The 15,717-nt window shown below is 26.3% G+C and overlaps 1 protein-coding gene across 3 annotated transcripts; it reads right to left on the reverse strand.

The window, feature by feature from the left end:
* Positions 1-1,907: 1,907 nt before the first annotated feature.
* LOC100164018 (hamartin) lies at positions 1,908-13,521 on the reverse strand. 3 transcript variants are annotated; one of them, XM_001942947.5, is made up of 21 exons: positions 13,150-13,521; positions 12,343-12,482; positions 12,155-12,272; positions 11,955-12,090; positions 10,648-10,760; positions 10,407-10,587; positions 10,272-10,345; positions 8,894-9,024; positions 8,329-8,474; positions 8,163-8,252; positions 7,015-7,236; positions 6,801-6,896; positions 6,558-6,735; positions 6,265-6,464; positions 6,069-6,198; positions 5,727-5,998; positions 5,525-5,650; positions 5,361-5,462; positions 4,900-5,137; positions 3,399-3,795; positions 1,908-2,749 (listed from the first exon to the last, which is right to left on the reverse strand). In XM_001942947.5, the coding sequence occupies exons 2-21, from the start codon at positions 12,443-12,445 to the stop codon at positions 2,746-2,748; spliced, it is 3,057 nt and encodes a 1,018-aa protein (XP_001942982.2). In that variant the 5' UTR covers positions 12,446-12,482; positions 13,150-13,521; the 3' UTR covers positions 1,908-2,745. The 3 variants fall into 3 exon arrangements, with proteins under 3 accessions (XP_001942982.2, XP_016662476.1, XP_016662477.1); XM_016806987.2 differs by having other exon boundaries at positions 5,727-6,001; XM_016806988.2 differs by lacking the exon at positions 7,015-7,236 and having other exon boundaries at positions 5,727-6,001.
* Positions 13,522-15,717: the final 2,196 nt, after the last annotated feature.

The following is a 15,717-nucleotide window of genomic DNA, read 5'->3' on the forward strand; positions in this document are numbered from 1 at the left end:
AGATAGGTTTCTGGCTTCTGCCTTTATCTTTAATATTTCATTCAACACAAATCTTTAAAGTTGTACCTACAAAATAACACACACACACACACACACATACGTGGGTTACAGGGGCGTTTTCAGTTCAATTCCTGGGGGGTGAAAACATTTTAGTCTTGAATATTTACTGCTTAACAAAATTAACAAAATTTATAAAATGTATTTATCTATTAATAAAAACAAAACATCTAACAGCATATGGAGGGGCAGGTATACCCTAACGGCCTAACCCCCTCCCCCTCCCATGTTTAAAATAGTAAAAATCAATTTGAAAAAACCTGTTGTAAACACTAAACAACAACAAAAACATGTTATATAGGTAACCAATTAGATCAGTCTTTTGTATTTTTATCAATTATGTAGGTAGGTACCTAGGTAATGAACACCTACAATATGCGTGCTGCAGTGCAGTTATTAACAAAATTATAAATATAATATATAAAATATCCACACTGACAAACCGTCTCCGCTCAGAATCGTTTTTCGTAGACAATGATGTCATGTCATTGAATTCAAATTTAAATCCATCCATTATACAGTGATCCACTTGTAACCTACTGTACAGCAGAGCGACATCCACTTAAGCCTCAATTCCCTTTTTATTTTGAAAGTTTGAAATAATATGAATTGGTGGGTATTTGAGATATTTTATCATATAGGTACCTACCTATAATTGAATAATTGATAATTATTAATTAGTACCTATAGGCTTATATACATATAAACATATACACATGTCTTACATGTACCTACGTCGGCATAGGCGCAAATAAGGAGGGGGGATTTAGGGGCTAAGCCCCCCCAAAAATGTCCTACATTTTGTTTAAAGCTTATTAAATATTATCAACGTAAGGCTTTGCCTTAAAAATATTATTTTTACATGGGACAAACTACTATAACCATGGGAGAACTGAAAGTTTTAATTGTGCTAATATGAATAATCATGAAAATGTATTATTTTCCATTAATATGCCAAAAAGAAAAAGAAAGTCTATAAACTGCTTTCTTACATTCATTTATATTTTAAATCTCACAACTTTGAGGCGATAAGATGAACAGTCGCTTATTGCATGTTTAATAAAGGTAGGTACTTACTTAATAATATTACTGTGCACATGGCTATAACTTATAAGCTATATTATCTTTTTGAAAATGGCCTATAAACATTATGAGCAAATTTGAAATTACGTAACTATGGTTCCTACACATGTAAACTACCATTAATTGACTTTAAAGTTTTAAGTTAAAAACAATAATACTTGTTATAACTACATAATATTATAATACAGTGAAACCTTTTTGTAACAGACAGTCACATGTTTTTAAAAACAGGCTTTAGTATTTTTCAGTCAAACTCATATATTATGTAGGTACCTACTAAGATATCTAAATATTTAATGAAAATATTTCATTTTTATGTAAAATAAACGATAATAAAAATGATAGGTAGTAAGTACATATTACATATAGAACATAGTTACACCGTAAGCACTACAATACATGAATACTACATACCTACATTATTAATTATTATTTATTATAAATATACCCAATTAACGTCATGGTTGATATTATAATAGTAGGTATATGATCGGTTGTAATCCGCGCCTTGACATATTGTATTCACAATATAATATTATGCTTTAAAAAGAGGATTACACACATAATCGTTTTTCGTATGTAATGATTTATCATTTATCACTAAACTAATGAATTCAAATTTAACACATAATTTATCTAAAAATATTTTTTTATCCAAAATAAAATGAGAATATTATGTCAAAGGTACATATTTTATACTACAGTAGAACACAGGTAGAAGTTTCAATAACAATTAAATTATAACTTGCGAAGTAAGTATAACTTGCATAAAAAAATAACATTTATTGAAACATTAATTTTAATGTAATACAATTATAGAAATAGATTTTAGACGAGTTATTTATTTGTGAAAACATTAATAATTATGTATTTATGCACGACTGTATGCAATGGTTGTAAAATAAAATGTCTAATTGAAATCATTCTGTACATTAAAGGATAGTAAAATTTGTCTTGCTAAAATAGATGTTTAAAATGGCCATAGGAGATAACATTTCAATTAACCATGTAACATTTACAAACCACAGATTTGAACAGCTATTTTTTTCATCTAAATTCATTGAAATTATTAGTCATTTAATACATAAACATACTATACATAGACCAAAAAATATAAACTCTTCATTTACATTTGAATTCAAACTTATCAAAAGACATTTACAATAATACATTTTCAATAAGTGCATATTGGTTATTCATTTTAAATAATAGTTTTTCATAGTGGAAATAAAAATCAATAGGTATAAAAATGAATAATTTATGTAAAAAAACCTACAAAGACAATAATTAAATTCATTGGTTGGACACAACGATTCAGTACCTAATCAATCAGACACATATAATATATAATAATTATATAATACAAATTCTTAAATTGAATACCATGCATTTACGTGTGTATATATAGTAAAAATTATGTATAAAATAACTTTACTGATGCCACAGACACAAAATATTAACATGTTGAAAAATAAATGTATAATTAATGTAGATAATTATTTAACAAAAATGTTAGCTTTGTTTTATTGAATATCCTTTACATTGTACACTTAAATCTTTTATATAAATGATGTTAAGTATCCAGTACCATTGAGATCATAATGTTTACCTGAAAAAGATCAAAATAGATTACATCAATAGAGCTATACCCTAACATCAAATTTTCTGAGTAACAACTATAATAGGTACACTATATTTATTTTTAAAAATATTAAAAATTGTACATTATTAATTGTTTAAATTTTCAGTACTACAATAATGGAGTATATAAATTTAATTTTAATTGTTTTATATGTATACTTCAAATAAACGATTTAACTTTACTAACACTAATTAATAAGGAACCGTTTATTATAAACCTGTATGGATAAGAATTTGAAATGAATATGAAATATCTTACTATTATTGCTATTTGAAATATTCAATACAACATTTTAAAATAATAATCATTGATATATTAAATCCAATATTCAAATCCAATATTTAATCGAATTCAAAACAATGGAAAAAAAAAATACAAATTATTATCATAGGTACACCACACACTGAGAGAATAAAAAAAGAATATACAACAATGTATCAGTTAATTTACAAAACTTTATTTATGATGCTTCAAGATGAAAAATGTCAGGAACTGCTGATGATATTATACAACTGAATTTTGTTAAGATAATACATTTTTATTATTTAATTATAATGGTCAAATTGTAATGTTAAACACTATAAATTTATTAAAACTAATTATATTTGGTATTTACTTTGGAGTTGTAGGTATAACGGGGATGTTGTCACAGTTGTCACCAATATCCGCCAACATCATACTAAGCCTAAAGTTTGCATCTTGATCACTCACTGAAGTGTTTGAGTCCACCATAACCAAGTCAGAGCTGAATTTAGGTAGTTCTTCCATAAATTTTTTTCTTGATTCTTCTTCTTCTTTATATTCTTTATTTTGGCATTGTATTTCTTTCAAAATTCTACATTCTTCTTTTACCTCTGATAATTTTTTGTTATATTGGTGTTTAACCTTTTCTATTTCACATTTACCATTTTGCATAAATGCATTCTTATTATTTAATTTCAATTCTAAATCAGCAATACGGGCGTTTGATGCTTCTAACAATGCAGATTTATGGTATAACATATTTTGAAGCTCTAATAAAGTAATAACAAAAATATTTATTAATTTGTATTTATTAAAGGATATTGGGCTTGCACCCAGGTTACATGGTACATAGCTGCAAAAATAATAACATACATTTATCATAACAATAAGAAACAATATAATACAATTTTAAGTGTAAATAAATTAAAGAATATAATAAGTAAGGTATGACGGATTATCATTGGCAAGCCTTATCTTATAGGTAATAGCTTCATTTTTAAAATAGTTGGTTGTGCAGAGAAGAATGATTTTCAAGTTAATTCAGGGGCAGACTAGGAGCACCCCAGTTCACTATTTTAAGAATATCAGTGTTCCAAATACGGTTTCAGGATTATTTTTTTTTCTAAATATCAATAACATTATTAATTAAACTTTAAATACTTGGTGGGCACATGAATTTAAATTAAATAAAAATTAAAAATATGATACAGGTACATTTAAAAAAATGTAATTTAATGTAGGTATATTTCCAAAAGTATAAAATAAATGATAATTTGTTACATAAAATAAAAATTTATACCTAAATAGGTATTAAACTATTAAACAATTAAAAAATATAATGTTATATTATATTTGTGTTAAAAATAATGATTATTGATATTGATTTTGGCATGAACTACAAAGTCACACAGTGTACTTCTCTGACATTATATTATTGGTAGTAATATAATTTATGGAGTTTAAAACAAATAGCTATATAGTTAAACAAAGTAACAAGGTATAAAATATAAAATAGTATTCTCACAAATAAGTATATTGTGGGATAAGAGGAAATACATTAAACTACTAAAAGCATTTATTAATTATTTCTAAATTCTAATTGACCGCAGAAAGCTAGAATAGATTATCAATATACTATAGTGATGATTATATAAATGGTCTTTTAAATATGAATATGGAGTCCATAGTCTTTTGATGTGTCAATGATGGAGTTATTTTATTAAAGCATAACAATTATAAATTACTTTAAAGCATATAATGAAACATTTAAGATTTTTTAACTCATATTATAACGCTTATTTGACTATTTTATAGCGCTATCAAGCCCGAGTCCTGCCTGTGGTTATAAGTAATACATATTTCATGACACATACCGTTTATATTATGTTTGTATGATTCTTGACTCAACATAGCATTGCTGGCATCATATCTAAGAGCATTTACATGAGAAACAACATCATGCTGTTGAGATTGCATCTCACCTCTCATGACTAGTTCGCGTTGCAAATTTATCACTGTATTTTTTAGTTCTTTACTAATGTTAGCGGTTGCTTGCACAATAGTTAGTTCACTTAAAGTGTTGAACAGCTCTGCTTTAGTCTCAGATAATTGCTAAACAGAAAATAATGAAATCAACCTTCTACACTCTTTTCAGAATAAGAACGCATTACGTTCGGGCATATGGCAGGGTGTGTGGTGTAAAGAAGAGCGCTCGGAGTGAACTACAATGGTCTGTGGGAGGGCACGGATGCGCGCAAATTAGACCAGACTTTGTTTCTTGCCAGGTGGCCCGGAGCGTTCTTATTCTAAAAACATTTTATGTGTACACACTTACTTTAGTAACCTCAGCAGTCTTCAGTCTCTCCCCATTATAAAGCTGTTCTAATGATAGGCATTTATTTTTAGCTTCTTTAGTTTCCTCTTGATATTTTGAACACTAAATTAAAACAATCAATTAATTATTTATTAAAATAATATAAAAAAAAAAAATGTTCTAACTTCCGTTTGCCAATGTGATACTCTCTCTTTAAGGTCTTTAACTTGTTTTAATGAGTCTTGCCTCAATTTTTCAAACCCTGAAGTTCCATCTTCAATTTCAATCTGTAATTTTAAAACTTGATCTTTCTGTAATAAAAAAGAATAATCCAGAGTTTACATTTTATTTCTGTTGTTTTCTGCCAATATTTAACCCTTGACTCACCAGAGCAGAATTGTGTTCATCAACAGCTCGACTACTTCTTGATTTACCTAAAAGTCTACGATTTCGTTCTGCATGAACTTCTCTACGGTTACGTTCAAACTGTAATTGTAATGTTAACAAAGCGATTTGGTCTTGCAATAATTTGACGTCATCACTAGATTGTGCTGTATGGCGATGATTAAGAACTATTGCCGATGTGCGCACATATTTTTCAATTAAACATAAAGACTCATCTTCTTGATTATTAAAAATGTTTTGTTGATTTTTACCACCTACAATAAATTAATAAAATAGTTGATAATATATTATAACCAAACTTATTACAATTATTTTAAAACTTACTATTGTTTGGATCATTATTATATGCAGGAAATATGCTATAAAACAAATGTTCATAAGGTAAAATATGATCTGTTTGAGTGGAAACCGTCTGTACATTAGTTATATTAATATCATTTTTTGATTTTTTTTTCTGTAAAATAAGTAATTAATTATAATCAATAATTTAGATGATTGATATCAGTTTTAATATGCTTACTGGTAGTGAAGTAACATGGCCATTACTAATATTTATACCATCTCCATGATGATCCTCTTCAGTTTCTTCTTGTAATGGTGAAGTGCCAGAAGAAATACTACTCCCATTGGTTTTTTTAATCTCGGGACATGAATTTGCTCTTCGAACACTAAGTAATGAAAATTCCGGTCCTTTTTTAGGGCTGCTATCAGTACTTTGTCCTAAAGTGAAAATTCCATTTTATATTATACATGTAAAAAAAAATTATATAAATCTATTAAAAATGTAAGGTAAATATATATTATAGTATTTACCAGTAACATTTATAGTTTTCTCTGGAGTACATTGACTATGATAACGTCTTCGTGTTCGAACACTCATTACAAATTCTTTTAAAGAAGTAGAATCAGGCATATGTAATCCACCCTCATAAGTTTGACATGGTGACCCATTACTCTGTTGATCACATTCAATGATATCATCGTCTCCAGTCTTTAAAATTACTTTTTATTACATACAAATATTTAATAATAGTAAGATAGTATTTAGTGCAGTACTTGTAATATTTCAGGATTATTTGGTAGTTGAATTTGAGCTGCAATAGGTTTTGATTCAGAACGTACATTATTTTCATCTTTAATTGAATCTGTTATCTGAAAAATAAAAATAAAAAACATTCCAAAATTAAAAATAATAATTTAAAAAAATCTGAATAATATATTAAATATTTATTTTTTATAACATTTTTCTGATAGTTTGTCCTAATTCTACCTGATTACGTTCCATTATCATTCTGTCCACTCTACGAACAAGTGACTGTGATTGGATATCTTCGGTAGGAAAAATAAACCCTTCTTTTTTCAATGGCGAACTAGGCTGAGAATTTGGTGTTGATGAATTACGTCTAGGTAAATTGTCTAAACCAAATGAATTCAATGCTCTGACTACAGTCGAGTTTATAGATGGCAACCTCGATTGTTGATATAAAACATCCTTTCAACATTGATTGGAATAAGTCATAAATCACATATTTTTCAATATAAATGAAGCGATAGTAGAAAACAAGTGTCTGAAGATATACAACTACCACATAGAATATAAGATCGATTTTTTGAAGGCTACATATTTATAAAATTGATATTAAAAACCAAAAGAGCTCTGGTTACCTACTTTTCTCTATGATTTGAATCAAATGTACAACTTGTATCATACTAAATTTAAGAAAATCATTAAGGGTTATTGTTTATAGATGAACAATGAATATGAAATGAATAAGTTTTTATTTTAATGATTAAATTTGCTGTGATTAATATTTGTAAGGTGGGATTCATAAATATAATAAAAAAAAATGTATTACACTCAATTAAATTTTAACCATTTATAAAAATTTAGTTAATAGTTCAATATTAGATCAAAATATTTCATAAAAATGAATACATTTATTCTTCATGAGAAATTAATATAATGAACCAAGACATTTTAAATTTAAATTCAATAGTTATTTAGTGTTTTAAGTAGTGGAGGTTAAAAAGGTTAACAATTGCAAAAAAAAACAAGTATTAAAACAGATAATAAGTATTTTAATTTTAAACAGATTATTGTGGTTAAAGAATAGCAAACTAACCAATTTTTAAATACATTTTTATGATTAAATTAAGAGGATGTCGTACTCACATATGTTGCTTAAGAATTACATTTGTACAGCATACCAAATTTTCGTTCACCCATTTCAATCGTTATGGTATTAGAATGAACTGACTTATTATCAAATTTAAAGGTAAAAACATTATCTGTATTCGGTTGATAGTTTTTTTTTACGATATTTTGATTTTTAAGTGTTTATGAGCATTTTAAAATATTAAGAAAGTTTGTTATGTTGTACCCGTGGAAGATGGATAATAATTAAAAAAAATATTTACCCTGATTGGAGTTGTTTCTGGGGTGGCTTCGATAGCTGCTTCTGGAGGTGAATGTTCATTATGGTTGCACATCAATGGCTTATAGTAATTCTGAAATATAATAACTAAAGTTATAAGTTTGCTTTTTTATATTTATTAACACCTATTAGTTAAATATCAATTTTACCTGTATATTTGGAGTTGTAGGAATAGATTTAACAGTATCTTTATCAAATTCACCACAATATAACATTGGACTCCACAATTCTTTGTCTCTGACACTATTAACACTAATAATATCTCCAGTTGCTCCAATACTTGATTTTAAAATTTCTAAACATATTTTAGACAGGTTGAAAATTGATTGATTTCATAACATATTCATTATAAACAGGAATTATTATAAATTGTTAGATTTATCATTTGCTAAATAATTGAATTATTATTCCTAATTACTTTTATTATAGTTCATATTTTAACCAACTAAATGTCATGCTCATCATAAGATGACCTAGTGAATTATAATTTATAAGTGGATGATTATTTTTTAATTATAGTGATTATAGTTTGATTATTTCAAAATTTTAGTAATATAATATAATATTAATTCCAATTTCTTTTTATAGTTCTTATTTTGCATTAATTATAATGATGTATTTTACTACAATGTAAAATAGTCATAAATTAAATAGCAATTGAAAAATACAATTAATTGTTGAATGTCATGTTAGGTAATTTAAAGTATAGATTACCAAGAGCTGATGAAAAATTTGACCCCGCATTTGTCCAAGTTGAAGGATTTTGATAATTTCTATCCCCATTTTCCAATAGAGTATATCTTGTACATTCCATAACAACATCATGTTGCTCCATTTTTTTCCACCTGTAAAATAATATTTTAAAGACATTAAAGTAAGAAATAAAAATACATGACATTAAACTAGTCAATCATTTTATTTTTTTAATTATGAATTACTTAATGATAGGCCTGCGCGATTAATCTTTGACACAACCGATTATCAATTATAGGTTCTAATCAATTTTACCGGTTAATCGGATATCTGATTAATCAATCGATTATTGAATTAATCAATTTATTATCAATCAATTACTAAATATTCGATTAATTCAATAATTCAACAATCGAACTAAAAAACCGATTAATTTAAAAACAAATAATATGGTAGTAAATTATATGGCCCTAAATTCAGTCCCTAAAATTGTGTGTACTGCGACACACTTTGTGCAGTATGAGAAGTGCAGTGTGTAGTACGAAATTTAAAAATGTGATATTATAATTAATCCTTTATAATAATATTATGTATAATTTTATATCTTCACATTTTTTTTATATTTCAATGGTTTTTTGCCAAACTAAATTTTAATTACTATCTACATTCTACACAGACACACAGTAAACAATGTTTTGAGTTGTTATGTCTCATACTCTTATTATAGTTATTATTATAAACTATTCATTGTTATTGAGAGTAGCTATTATTATTATTATTATTATTATCAGCTTAGTAGAGAACGGTGGTATATAGTATAGGTACTAGTGTTTTAAGTGTTTATCTATAAATAATTTAGATTTAATCGATTTGGGATTATGTGAGTAGTACAAAAATTTGGATATTTTAGGGACTGGGCCCCTAATATAAAGGTTATTGGATAGTCAGAATCACAATTTTTTATTATTGTCTTTATTTATTACTGGCTGGTTGTGTTCAATGTACATGACAAATGATTTAAAAAAAAACTTTAACATAATTTATTAAATAATAATTATATTATAAGCATAACAAAATAAATAAAAAACTGTCAAAACATAAGTAATGTCATATATAAATAAAAAAAAACAACCAATAATCAATTAACGATTATTATTTTATTGATTGATTGATATTAATCGATTTAATTGAAATAACAATTAATTGGTGTGTTAAGATATTGTAAAATCACCGATATAACTGATTAATTATATATATATATATATATAATCGATTAATTGTTATAATTCCGCAGGCCTACTTAATGATAGAATTTGATTTTGAATAATTTCATAATGATGTGAAGTAATTAACATACGTACATTATAAATTATATTAAAGTGTAAAATATATACTATACCTATGAACTGATGTTTCCACATCTTTGCTGCTTACAATTAAACTTGGATGCATACGCATTGTTTCTATCATGGGCTAAATTAAAAAATGAATGATAGTTATACACACAATTAAAATATTTCATAATATTTCTTACTTTAATTGTATGAGTGAAAACTAAATCAGGCGTACTATATTGTTGCTTTAAATATAAAACAAATGAACATGGATACATACTATATAGCTGAACAAATAATACATATAATGATATTTGAAGATGGAATAAATGTATTTCCGGAACTTTGTTTTTTTGAGAAGTATTCCAAGCCGCCAAACGACTGAAGTTTAAAAAATATTTTTTATTGTTTACAAAAATAAGTTAATAATAAAATACATACCTAAATCCTTCAAAAATATCAGGTAGAAATGAAGAAATAAGTGCAGGAATAACAGTCAAAAGTACATTAAGAGCAAGTAAAGCACTAGTAATAGTAATTATTTCATTTTCGGACTGAAAAAAAAAAATTATAAAATTAAATATATAATTTAAAATGTGTCGCATATGAATTTTGGCTCTGAAAGCTATTTTTTGTTCCTTGGCGCTTCAATTGTTGAATATCCAACAGCGTTATATGACCCGCCACACCACACAGTGCCTCCTAATTATAATGAAGTCAACACCGTTTCCTATTTTTTGCAGGCCATGTACTAGATATTGAACACCCTCCACATGCTTATTCTAATGTCCTACACTACCTTAGTTTAACCCTTTCACAGCTCCAAACACTACGATAACCTACAGACTCGGGTAAAATACTTTTTAAAAGTATTTCAAATACATATTCCAAATACTTAAAAAAAAATATTCAGGATATGTATTCGAATACTTTATGATAATAACATTCCTAATTATTTGGAATACTTCACAAAAAGTATTAGATTTAGATTTCAACAGCAAAAATATTTTTTTAATTCTGTGATTATAAATGAAAATTATTATAAACTCAATAATACACATCTATCTGGCTATCTATTAGTTATAAATTATATTCAAATTAATATATTTAATAAGTAATAATTAGTAATATTTATGAGTATACCTATATAAAAAAAAAAGTATTCCGAATACTATCCAAGTCTGGGTAACCATAACATTTTAGGAAACCCTGGCTCGCATTATTTTAAACTTAAATGACTAGATCATATAGATCGCAAAATGTATACAAATATATTTTTTTTAATATTTAATATTTTACGTTGCATACACAGGTAGCAGAGCATAAATAGCGTAACAGTTTAAAGGTTAAGTACTTTTATTAACAGAAGAGTTGTAATTCAGCAAACTTATAATTTATTATTGGAACTCTTGATGCCCCAATTTCTTCTATCACAAGTACAATTAAAAATCCTCCATGCTCCTTTCAAAACCTCACTCCCTTTGAAGTCCTGTTCCATGCCACAAACTGCACTCGTAACCTCTCAATTGTACACATGATGTGTTTTCCAAACAAACATCCCTTCTAATCTCATGAACCCTGTTATGTAATCATTGGTCTTTTAATTTCTTTAATGTAGAATGCTAACTATAATTAAACCAAATATTATTATTGTTATTACTTGTATGTATGACCTTGATATCTTATAATTATATTGTATATTGTACATAATATTATTTCCGTTAGTAAAATAAAAAATTAATTCATACCTTTAAAAGTTTTATTAATTCCTTGAGTAAATGATGGTTTGTAATTTTAATCAACCATGTTGGTTGTCTTTTTACTACGTGACCCAGTAATGTAAGTGCTTGAAGACGATTTGTACTTCGTAAGCCATCAACAAGCCTACATTATACGTCAAAATTATATTTTTTAATTTATAAATAATTATGATTAATAAAATTATTACCTATCAAAAAGATACTTGTCATGTGGTTCCCTGACAGCCACTAATACTTCTACAGCTCTTTGTGATCCAGTTGACATAAAATAATCATACATTCCATTTAACAGCCATGGTTCTTTTACTGTTTATTAAAATGAATACTAATCTATAATTTGTACTAAAATTGTTTTATATAAATTCAAATTGTTTACCGATATTAAATTGTTCATGAAATTTGTGTTTTACAACTTCTACTTCTTTAGGAATGTTGGATTCTAACGATGTGAACAGTTCCATTACCTCCATAGCAATCATTTTTCCAACTAAACATTCTATGTTAATTATACTTTATCTGAAATACAATATCATAAGTTTAAATAATAAGTTATAAATAATTATGTAAAAACATACTTTAAGCTGTCAACCAACTTAAAGTACGACATTTTCAACGTAAAATTTCATTTAAATTTATGATTCAGCTAGAAATTTATAAAGAAGTAATAACAAAAATATAAATTTCAGGAAAACATGTTATAGCTATTCCACTTTATTTACTGTCATCTAATGGCATTTTACATAAACTCATTTACATAAATTAATCATTTGTTTTGAAAAATATATTTACAAGTTTATCAATCCACTACAATATTTTATCAATAATAATTCAGAATAACATCTAACATTTTAATTTAGTTTACCTATATAAAAAGTAATAAGTATTATTATAGTTATTATTATTTGATATAATCTGTGGTAATACTACAAATATGGCAATATACAACTGTGTAGTATCTACCATGAATTACAAGTTTTAAAAACAGTCTCATAATAATATAAAAAAAATTTTTCACAGTACCAAATAATAGTCACATACAGTTATATATTTGTCTACTTGACGATTATCAAATAAATAACAATGTTACTAAAAATTATAATGACGAAATATTTTAATGATTTTCTGTCTGATTTATAACAGCAGAACGAGACGGAAATCTCCTTGGTCTATCATTAAAACTCACCATATTATTAATTCGAATTTGCAGTAGACGTTACGAATATTATGTATATATATATATGTATTCTACAAGCAGAACTAGTAGAATAATATGATCGATTCAACGGTGTTTTCCTGTGCACCCCGGTTAGGTTAGTGAAGTAAAATTCGCGAATAGATAGTGAGTCTTAGATCGCACTCGTCAAACTTAAAATGGTGAAGATAAAAAATGACAGAAAAACAACGAAATAAGCCTTCATGATTTCTTTCGGCCGCTCGTTCATCGTTGTATACTTTATAATTTGATGCAATTAACTACTAACTAATACAGCAAGACATACGTGCTAACTACAAGTCTACAAATTAAATACACCTATATATAACATATATATTATAACAAAAATAATATCTATAATATAGTAAAATTTAATAATAATTAATAATATATTAAACGGTGATAACGAACACAATGCATCCAACCAAAGTAGATCAGATGTTTAGCAGTTTCAAGGTCAGCTGTCGCCGACTGGAGATAACCGACTGCATTTCATTGTGATTTCATATTCCATAATCCACGGTTTAAGATATACATATATATATCTTAAACCGTGCCATAATCCATATAATCACAGAAATAGTATTTCATTACCAAGTTGCCAGACCTATTTTTTATAGTAATCCAAGACCGTGGAATAAATTTTATATTCTGTGGATGTTGTTATTCGTTCCAATCACAGTTATCTACCGTAGATAACCTTCGTTCCAATAGACATTTGTCCCAAAAAATTGTATTCAGTGTATTATTGTTATTGGTTTTCGCCTTTTGGATTTTAAAACAAATATTCATTTGAGCAAAATATGTATTTTGAACACGATTAAAGATATTATAATATTGTAGGTATGTATAAAGAATGTCTTTAATCGCGATTTTAAACAAGAGACGACTGACGAGTACATGTACCTACTCTTGTACATTGGATCAAAATGTAATGTTTTTGTAATATTTATTGGAACAAAATAATAGCACAAACAATAATAATTGGTGCCATCCTTAATCTTTTATCAATGGGTGCCATCCTCTGGCATTTTGAATTCTTGAATAGAAAATAATAAAATAATCATTTGGTGAAAATGTCAAGTATAGATAGGATACCCAATGACCTATATGAAGACGGTTATTTTTTGCAGACTATTGAATTAGAAACAAAATAAAAAAGTCGTTAAAGAAATTTAGGGCCGTTCTTACAATGTCCCGTAAAGTGTCGGTTAACGCTAACCGGATGATAACAGATTTTATTACCGGCAGAATTCCGCCGGTTAAGTGTCGGTTAACTTTAACCGGAGGTCGTAAGAACCAGCCTTAATGTTGTAAAAATATGAAACTATAAAAACGTTAAGCGCCCATAAAAAATTAATGTGACCAGGAAAACTTTTTTTTTTGAAAATGGTAGAAAAACTTAGGAAGAATTATGTAATATTATGTATTAGATTTTTATTTTTTTGACAGGGTGAAAAATTATTTATCGATTAATTTATTTGAAAATACCTATAAATAGAGACCTTAGGTATATTATATATAAAGGCTTTCTACCTATAAATACAATTTCTGATGAGCTTATAAATAGGTAGCTCAAAAAGAGTCAAAATATATAGTATTATATTAAAAAATATATTATTAAATATATAATTATTTTAATATTTATTTACCAATTTAGACTTGAAATCAAATTCATGTAAGATGCAGTTTTGGACTGATGCAAATTCTTCAGTATCATTCATAGGAAGTTTGTCTACAAAACTTCCATTTAGATCTATTGATTTTTTTACTATTATTGCTTAGGGCCAGTTGTACTATCTCCATAATCAGAGTCCAGAGATAGTACAACTAGCCCTTAATGTGTTAGTTTCAAAAAGGTAGCTCAAAAAGAGTCAAAATATTTTTAAAAGATTATCAATTATAGGTTAAAACAAACAAATAATAATATATGATATATAAATACCTATTTCTATTTTTATTTTTCATAAATCTATCATGTAAATATGTTGTAAATATTTTTTTGTTTTTTTTACCAATTTAATTAGAATTATTGTGTATACCCAATATATTTATATATATAATTATAATTTAAGTATTTATGTAAGAACATAATTAATACAATTTATTATATTATATTTTTTTCGTATAGTTTCTCAAATTATGCTATTCTGTAAACATAAAGTGTTATTAAAATTAATAACTCTAAATTGATGTTGAAATTAAAAACTAAGTACCTACAGAAATGTAGCCTTATTATTTATATGTATGATTTATTGCTACATAAATTATAATAATAATTAATACTTTAGTAGGTACTTATAAAACCTAATAGAATTACATAAATTGAATGTGTTTAGACATACCTAATAAGACTAACAATTTAATGTTTGAGTGGTTTTTTTTTTATGAACTATACACAGGTATAGGAACATATTATTTATTATTTATACATATAATATAATATATAATAACATATAATACATTATATGTGTGTATAGAATACGACAAACTTGGTATAACTTTGATACTTTAGAGCAAGGCCGTAAACTGGGGGGG

This window comes from Acyrthosiphon pisum, chromosome A2, assembly GCF_005508785.2.
Source record: "Acyrthosiphon pisum isolate AL4f chromosome A2, pea_aphid_22Mar2018_4r6ur, whole genome shotgun sequence".
NCBI lineage: Eukaryota > Metazoa > Arthropoda > Insecta > Hemiptera > Aphididae > Acyrthosiphon > Acyrthosiphon pisum.

Excerpts from the sequence above, each read along its gene's own strand:
- LOC100164018 (XM_016806987.2), bottom strand. The coding sequence starts at position 12,445 with ATGATTGCTATGGAGGTAATGGAACTGTTCACATCGTTAGAATCCAAC. Across the intron at positions 10,761-11,954 it reads AATTAATAAAACTTTTAAAG|TCCGAAAATGAAATAATTAC; the intron begins GTATGAATTAAT and ends TTTTTTTTTCAG. Across the intron at positions 10,588-10,647 it reads GATATTTTTGAAGGATTTAG|TCGTTTGGCGGCTTGGAATA; the intron begins GTATGTATTTTA and ends TTTAAACTTCAG.